The sequence below is a fragment of the Xenopus laevis genome, chromosome 9_10L (assembly GCF_017654675.1).
Source record: "Xenopus laevis strain J_2021 chromosome 9_10L, Xenopus_laevis_v10.1, whole genome shotgun sequence".
Lineage (NCBI taxonomy): Eukaryota > Metazoa > Chordata > Amphibia > Anura > Pipidae > Xenopus > Xenopus laevis.
Window position 1 is genome coordinate 93067171 of NC_054387.1, and position 9364 is coordinate 93076534.

General features: G+C 33.1%; 1 protein-coding gene across 1 annotated transcript; it reads left to right on the plus strand.

Annotated features, from left to right (window-relative positions):
- Positions 1 to 324: 324 nt before the first annotated feature.
- On the plus strand, positions 325 to 4288 carry LOC121397967 (olfactory receptor 1019-like). Its single transcript, XM_041576291.1, has 2 exons — positions 325 to 406; positions 3360 to 4288. The coding sequence occupies exons 1-2, from the start codon at positions 325 to 327 to the stop codon at positions 4286 to 4288; spliced, it is 1011 nt and encodes a 336-aa protein (XP_041432225.1).
- Positions 4289 to 9364: the final 5076 nt, after the last annotated feature.

Below are 9364 nucleotides of genomic sequence, written 5' to 3' on the forward strand. Positions count from 1 at the left end.
TAATCAATAGGTGAAAGTTAAAGTTCACTCTTTAAATATGCCTTTAAAAATTCTATAAAAATGAATGGAGTGGTGGAATTTCACCCTAGTGAAGTCTCGAACTTCACTCTTTGATAAATATGCCCCATTGAGTGATAGATGGTATAAATGATTTTAGTAGATAAAATAAAAGTGCACGTGGTTTCAGAGAATATGTTTCTGTAACCACAATAACTATATAAATCTTTTGTATGCCCTTCATCTCCTATTTAATATTTCAGGAATAACTTTTGCTATACATATGATACTGGCTTCAAGTGCTCATGCTCCTGATTGGAGACCAAAATGCAAAGTCAAGTGGTTAGAAATTGTGATGGCCAACCCTACTGTGCAGCTGTGCCTTTTCAGTACAGGTATGGAGGTTCTGGTGAGTTCATTTGGTGCAACTGGGAAGAATGGAGTAGGGTTGTGCAGGGACCCTATGGTTAATACATGGTTTAGCATGGGGATTCTCCCAATTTTTGGGTTTCCGTTACTGTATTTTGTGGTTATTGTTATAAACAAATTAAAACTTAATTATGATGAATATGTATTAGCGAAAATGTGCGTTGTTTTGGTAGAACTAGATTTTACAATAAGACAATTTTCGCTGAGACAGAACTTGTTTGTTTGCTTTTTAGTGAGTCCTTTGTTGCTGACTCGTTAGAAATCCCAGAGAAGTTGCCCATTTGAGATTTGTTTTTGTACTCTGCTAATTGGCATTATGATTTATAAAAACATTTCCCTTTCAGAATTCAAGAGCAAAGAAAGGCATTTGATTCTTGACTGTTTTACAGACAAAGGTTGGGTTTATTCATTTTATTGTGCCACTGGCAAATTGTGACATATTTAATGCACCTACAGAAGCTTTGAAACCTACAGAAGCTTTCCTATTGCGCAACATAATTACTAAGGGGCAGATGTATTATAAGTCATAGTAGGGAATGCTGAAGGATTTGATCTTGTTTCGGATTTTTCAAAATGTTCCTCACAGTATGAAACATTTTTTTATTCAATTGACACATTTATCAAAAGCGTATACTTTTGGGAGTTCATTTCAATGTGTTTGACAGTCATACTCTGTACTGCAAACAAAAGAAATACAAATGTTTATACCATATCATAGTCAACAGTAGTTTTGGCCTCAATAGTATATGCATGTTGTGTATGAAGGTCTCTTTCCAATCCAATGCTACACATTTAAAACCCCTCCTAAAATATCTTTAGTCAAACTTTCAGAGAGGGATGTAGTACTGATTACCTTGGCTGAAAATCAGCTCAAGACCATCCCTCTACCTGAAGGCTATTCCTTGCACAAATATATTTATTAGAAAATTCTACAGCTGTTTAGCTCTCTCTGTAAGAAATCGTTAAAATGAAACCTCAATTCTTCTAATCTATGTGGATACTCTTTTGTCTGCTGGCAGGATGAATTGGTAAATAAAGCAAATGCATTTAATAACTATGTATACATAGTGGATAATGTACCCCTACTGTGATTTATAAAGATATTATAAGTCACAGAGGAGCTATGTGACCATATATTATACAGGTCACATAACTCCGAGGTGACTTCTGATATCTTTATAAATTTAGAGTAGGGGGTACATTATGTATTATAAATACATTTTGTGGGGGGGTCTGGAAGGGGGTCAGAGGGGTCGGCATCTAAATTTTGGTCGCCAATGTCCAATCTTGGTTGCCGCCATCCAATTTGGGTGTGCTGGTGTCCGTTTCGGATGCACTGCGTCAAATTCTGATGCGCTGCGTCAAATCTGGAGGCCCCTGTTATAAGGATATTATAAGTTACCGAGGAGTTTCATGACCATATAAAAACACGAGTCCGAAGGCCGAGTGTTTTTATACAGGTCATGGAACTTCGAGGTAACTTCTAATATCCTCATATTTTGCAACTGGGGGTATGTTATTTATTATAATACACAAATTTCAGTGAGTCATATGACAGAAATGACATCAGAACTCACCGTTTATAACTGATGACATCAGAACTCACCGTTTATAAGGATATGATTTACAGGATATTGATATCTTTTGTGTATTATAAGGATATAATTTACAGTCTGGTCTCATAGGGAAATGACCAGACTGTAGATTATATAGTTTATATCCAGGTACAAGCATATAACCTATGATTAAGTGCCTGCATGCATGAAAGTGTAAGGCTGTGTTTGGTCATTCCTTGTCGGAAATAAAAATTTGTAGTTACTTTACTTTGCTTGGGATCTCCATGGACAAACACAATTACCAACATCAACATACTTTATAAAGAAAAAGATTTATGCAGCACTGGATCAAAAGTCCAAGTAGATCACCTCTACTCTAATCTACCGTCCAAGGTCCTACTTACTTCATCATAAAAAGCAATTACGTTTATTTAACATATTTAGAAAGTCATGTTAATTACTACTTATAGTGCCATTCTCCAGAACATACGCTTTAATGTGATCCCTTAAAGTGATACTGACACTGAAAAAACTACTTGGGATTGAGCCATGTATTGTACATAATCCTTTTTGTAACAGTTACTCTGAACTTAATCTGAGCTTTATTCCACGAATCTCTAAAAACTTGTGGTTTTCCCATTTTTTTTAAAAAACTCTAAAAATTCTAGATTTATTAAAGGGGTGGTTCCCATTTAAGTTAACTTTTGGTATGTTATGGAATGGCCAATGCTAAGCAACTTTTTAATTTTCTTCATTATTTATTTGTTTTACTTTTTGAATTATTTGCCTTCTTTTTCTGACTCTTTCCAGCCTTCAAATGGGGGTCCCAATCAAAAACTATTACTCTGTAAGGCCACAAATTTATTGCTATTGCTACTTTTAGTTTCTCATCTTTCTATTCAGGCCCTCTCCTATTCATATACCAGTCTATTAATCATATCAAATGGTTGTCATTTAAAGTGATATTAACTATTATTAAATAGCATCATTATACAGTATATTACTTAAAGTATTAATATATATATATACATATATATATATATATATATATATATATATATATATATATATATATATATATATATATATATACTGTATTTAAGGCTGCTTAAGGAAGTTAATATAAATCAAGGCAAAGACATTTAAAAGTTATAAGCCAGAGGGACAGACACTTCCTGAAATTTGAAGTAGGTTTGACCCAATGTATATTTGTATTTGCAACAAACATTACGTGAAATAATTTTAGGGTCACAATTACCAAGGTGGTTAGTAAATGTATATATGTGTTATCTTTAGATTAGACTTGAATAGCATATATATTATTCTAACAATAGCACCCTAGTGACAAATCTCATCCATCTTGTTTTTTTTTAACAGACAGCTTGGAAATGAACAATGACACAGTAACAGAATTCATCCTTCTTGGCCTTTCAAATGATCCACTAACCCAAATCTTTCTTTTTGTGTTTCTCACCACTGTTTATATTGTAATCTTGCTTGGAAACACTCTCATAATTTTTTTAACTATAACAGACCAATGTCTCCATACACCAATGTATTTTTTTCTTTTTAATCTGTCTTTACTGGACATTTTGTATTCTACATCAAGTCTTCCTCGCATGTTGAAGGATTTACTTTCATTGCATAAATCCATTTCATTTGGAGAATGTGCAGCCCAGATGTATTTTGCCCTTTCATTTGGGATAAGTGAATGCATTCTACTTGTAGTCATGGCTTATGATCGCTATATAGCTATATGCTACCCCTTACATTATACCAGTATTATCAAAAAGTCTTTATGTATTAAGATAGCTATAAGTATTTATATCTGTGGTTTTATGCTATCAATTTCTCATGTTGCACTTACATTGAATGTAAATCTCTGTGGACATAACAAAATAAACCATTTTGTATGTGAAGTACCAGAAATTCTTTCATTGGGATGTGAAAATATATCAGTTGTTGAATTTGTGATATATTTAGGTGTCATTGTGCTATTATTGACACCAGTAACTTTTATTGCTATTTCTTATATACAAATTATACTAACAATCTTAAATCTTGCTTCTGGTGCTGGAAAACAAAAGGCCTTCTCTACCTGCAGCTCTCACATTATGGTGGTTACAATATTTTATGGCTCAGCTATGGCTGCATATATGAAACCAAAATCAAGTTCCGCACCTGACAATGACAAAATGATTGCATTATTTTACTTGTTTCTAACACCATTGTTAAATCCCTTTATATATACAATCAGAAATAAAGATGTTAAAGAGTCTCTAAAAAAGTTAGATAGATTCATGTGATATTTTATATATCCATTATAGATATTTATTAGAATTGTATTCAAATGAATACTTAAATTTAAGTGCTATGTGGCATAAATTCCATATATCCTGTTTTTACTATACTATATGTAGTCTGTTGTAATGGGAGCAGGCTGGTCGCATTGGGTGGTCACAGACTTTATTTTCAGTAATGGATATTTTCTTAGTCATGAGGTATCCAATGAGTGTATTTGTATTTAAAATGTTAAAAATTTATAGATTTCTGTAAGCAATAAACATGATATAAAGTGCTTAACAAATGGAGTATTTTTGTAAGTAACACATAAAGGTTATAGATGATTAAGAAAAAGATTTGAATTAGTTAATTTATATTTGCATAAATAAAGATTTAAAATGTCTTCCTTTTTAATTAAAAATATTTTAAGAAAGGCAACATACAGTATATGGATTTCATGTAAAGTGAATGAGTATAATAATATTAAAAAATATATAGTATAATAATAGTAATACATATTGCATGATTTAATAAAAGCAATGATAAGCTATTCAGTAGATTTGGGAAATTTAAAGGATGAAAAAATCAAACAGAGTTTTTTCTATTTCAAAAAACTAAAAACACTTGATATCAAATGTGCACTTATTTAAGAAAAACCCAAAAACTAATTGACTTAAAAACAGAATAAAACTCGAAAGCAATGAAATCACATCCTTCCCTTCATTTTCATACATTATTTGGAAAGCAGAGAGACTTCAAATCCTAGAATCCATCGCTTCAACATGGAATAAGGTGTGTATGGGGAGGGTAATAATTCTTCTTTTCTAATTCGGGGGTTAGGGAAATGCCCCCTGTGAGTCAGAGGAAGACTATCAGGGAATTAATTATGTCTGGGTAGAAAAATATGTATTTATTTTTGACAGTTTAGCCAGTGTCTATGCATCTACTGAATGACATCTAAATGGGGTTTTTATATACTTAGGGGGCAGAGTTATTAAAGGAAAAGTTCACTGTTAAAATAAAAACTGGATAAATAGATAGGCTGTGCAAAATAAAAAATGTTTCTAATATAGTTAGCTAAAAATGTAATATATAAATGCTGAAGTGACTGGATGTCCAAAAGAACAGAACATGACTTCCTGCTTTTTAGCTCTCTAACTCTGAGTTAGTCAGCAACATGAAGGGGGGAACATGGGACATCAGTGAGTTTGCAATTGACCTTCAGCATTCAGCTCAGATTCAAAAGCAAACATTTATGACCAATGTGGCCCCCCTAATGTCACTGATTGTTTACTGCCTGGCAACCAATCAATGGAAATCAAGAGAGCTGCAAAGAAGGAAGTAGTGTTCTGGCTATTATTTTAGACATCCAGTCAATCCAGCCTTTATATGTTACATTTTTGGCTAACTAACTATATTAGAAACATTTTTTATTTTGCACTGCCTATCTATTTACCCAAGTTTTATTTTTTATTCTGAACTGTTCCTTTAAGGCTCGAATAGTAAATTTGAATTAGAATTTTTGGAAAAAAAAATTGGTGTCATAATTCACACATTCGAATTTTAATCCCCCAATTTGAATGTAAATTTGAATGTGAGATGTATATATATATATATATACATATGTTATATTGTACAGCCTACTAAGCACTGTCATATCTGTCTCCCTCTAGTTTTACACCTTGTCCTTTGTTTATAAACTGAAGCTCAATAATCCGTGTCGGTGGATTAATGAAGGAAGGAGTTTAGATGCCTGTCAATCTACACACTGCCGCAGGTTAACACGTAGTGAGGACAGAACAAACCTCTCATTCGAGTTGTGAGTATGTTAAAATTTATTAGCGTAAACGAAAATTTAAATTCGACTTTTCATAAATCTACCCCTTAGTATGTTAGATCTTTTTTGAAAAAAGTAAAAGGAATACAGTAAATCTGTTTGTGATAGCATTATGTAAGTTTGTCATTAAAGTGTACTGCCAGTTTTGTTGTTCATGTAGTATTTTAAGTATAAATGGTAGAATCAACAATGAGGGTTTGACTTGATTTTATGAAAGTGAAAGGGAAATCAATGAGACATTAGAACAGTATTATTTATATTATTACCTTTCTGTAAGACGTGTCGGGAGACTTCCCCAGTGCCTTACCTTCCAGCTCGTCTCTCCCCGTATGACATGCGCGCACTTCCACATTCATCTTCAAAGTGACACTGGCGTCCAAGGCTGAGCATATTGATGCCTGCATCAAGTCGCAGGCATCATGATGTCATTAGGCTGTGTCTGAATTGGAGTTTTGGCGCCAAAGATGGTTTAAAAGGCCTGTCCACCATTATAATAATATTATAATAATAATATTAAAAAATATACAGAATAATATAAAGTATAATAATAGTAATACATATTGCATGATTTAATAAAGGCAGTGATAAGTTTTTCAGTAGATTTGAGAAATTTAAAGGATGAAAAAAATCAAACAGAAAGTCAAAAATTTTCAAGTTTACAAAAAATTTTCAAGTTTTTGCTATTTTAAAAAAACTAAAAACACTTGATATTATCAAATGTGCACTTATTTAAGAAAAAACAAAAAACTAAGTGACTTAAAAACAAAGAATAAAACTCAAAAGCAATGGAATCACATCCTTCCCTTTATTTTCATACATAATATGGAAAGCAGAGAGACTTCAAATCCATCGCTTCAACATGGAATAAGGTGTATATGGGGAGAGTAATGATTCTCCTTTTCTTATTAGGTGGTAGGGAAATGACCCCTGTGAGTCAGAGGAAGACTATCAGGTTAGCCAGTGTCTGTGCATCTACCGAATTACATCTAAATGGGGTTTTTATATACTTATTGGCAGAGTTATTAAAGGAACAGTTCAGTGTAAAAATAAAAACTGGATAAATAAATAGGCTGTGCAAAATTAAAAAATGTTTCTAATATAGTGAGTTAGACAAAAATGTAATGTATAAATGCTGGACTGACTGGATGTCCAACAGAACAGAACATGACTTCCTGCTTTTCAGCTCTCTAACTCTGAGTTAGTCAGCAACATAAACATGGCACATATATGTTCAGTGAGTTTTCAATTGATCCTCAGCATTCAGCTCAGATTCAAATGCAAACATTTATGACCCATGTCACTGATCAATGGAAACCAAGAGAGCTGCAATGCAGGAAGTAGTGTTCTGGCTATTTTGTTAGACATCCAGTCACTCCAGCCTTTATATATTACATTTTTGGCTAACTAACTATATAAGAAACATTTTTTATTTTGCACTGCCTATTTATTTACCCAGGTTTTATTTTTATACTGAACAATTTTTGGTGTCATAATTCACACATTCGAGTTTTAATCCCCCAATTTGAATGTAAATTAAATGTGAGATGTATCACACCTCGACCATAGAAACAGTTCTTATATTTGAATATTTGCCACCTAAAACCTATTGAGTTCATTTACAAGTCAATGGCAGAGGTCAGTTGAACCATTTGAATATGTTAACTGACATTCAAGTTTTTTTTGGGGGAAAACGTGATTACAACTAGATTCAGATTCAAATATTAGACCTTAGCATTTTTTCTTATAATGAGCTCCTCTTGATACTGCGGCTAATTTACTGGCAATTATTAGAATTATACGTGTCTATAAGTGACAATCCGAATATTGTCTTCCTCCTTGGATAAAAAGTAAATATTTGTACTTTTTGAAATATTTGGTTAAAAAAATATGGATTTTCTTTATCCTTATTAAAATCAAAACATGTTTTATAGTATCATCGAACAAAGATATCAATAGTAAGCTTGGTAATAATCCACTGCATTCTAAAGGATATATTTGTGGCTTGCATAAAGTGATATCTTCTGGTCAGCCACTTGCCATTGAACAAAAATCTCCTGATCATGCATCTGTAAATTCTAGAAAGAAGCAGAATAGGACAGCAATGTTAATGTGCCAATACCAGATATGTATAGTTTTAGGGTAACAACAGGCTTATCCCAGAAAACCATATATTTTTGAAAAGTACACATTCTGCTGATTGCAAAATGGGTAACTATGTCTCTCTACTCCTAATTACTAAACATCAAAGCTTGTCTGAACATAGCTATTTTTATAAAAATATATTACAATTTGGAAAAATCACTTCAAAGGTTTTATTTTGCTGCATATCCCACAGAAAAAGCACCCTAAATATGATTGCCAGGGTTCGACTGAACAGTTTGATGCCCATTGTGCATAGGTTTAGAGACCCCAATATGAAGTTAGCTCATACAAATTGTCCAGGACTTTACTTCAGCTACTGAAAAATCAACACATTTACAGGATTTTTTGTGGGGTAAAAAGACAGAAATATATGTTTACCCCCCAAAAAACATTTATTTTTGGAAAGTACACAATATCATACCTCCCAACTGTGCCATTTTAGAGGGACAGTCCCTCTTTAGACAGCTCAACCTGCAGTCCCTCTTTTGTACCTGAAAGTCCCATTTTTCTCTGCACTGAACAGCCAGAAAAAGAAACAATGTTTCTAACTTAATTGGCTTTTGGCAGAGAGCCCAGAACAGCCACCAGGTGCACTTGGAAACTTTTGCAACAATTTCAGATAAGGAAATAAGTAATTGTAACAATATAAGATAAGAGGTCCCTTGGGGAAAGTTAGACTCACAGCTTAAAGGGCAATTCACCTTCATTAGCAAAACTGTATTAACTGAAAAAAATTACAGAAATGTGTTTAAACTTTCATAACCTGCCAAATTTTGTAAAATGAACATGGTGATTAGGGTGTGTGGCCATACAAATGGGCGTTCTTAAAACATTTTTTTTTTTGCTGCGCTACGCACACCAACTTTTTTGTCCCTCTTTTTGTTTCCAAAATGTTGAGAGGTATGTACACATTGTACTGAATCTAAAATGGGTACCCATGCCTTGACTACTGAGGCTTTCCCAAAATTGTCGGCTTTGGAAAAATATCTGAATATTGCGACAAAACTTCAACTTTCCAGCATCATATCGCCCATGTATCATTACATACCAAGAAAAGACACCCTAAATATGATTGCCAGGGGTCCTCCAAACAATTTGGTACACACTGTATCTGGCATTT

Bases quoted from the DNA above. Each gene is read 5' to 3' on its own strand.
- LOC121397967 (XM_041576291.1), top strand. From the start codon at position 325: ATGCAAAGTCAAGTGGTTAGAAATTGTGATGGCCAACCCTACTGTGCA. The intron at 407-3,359 runs GTGAGTTCATTT...TTTTTTTAACAG, and splicing joins GTACAGGTATGGAGGTTCTG to ACAGCTTGGAAATGAACAAT.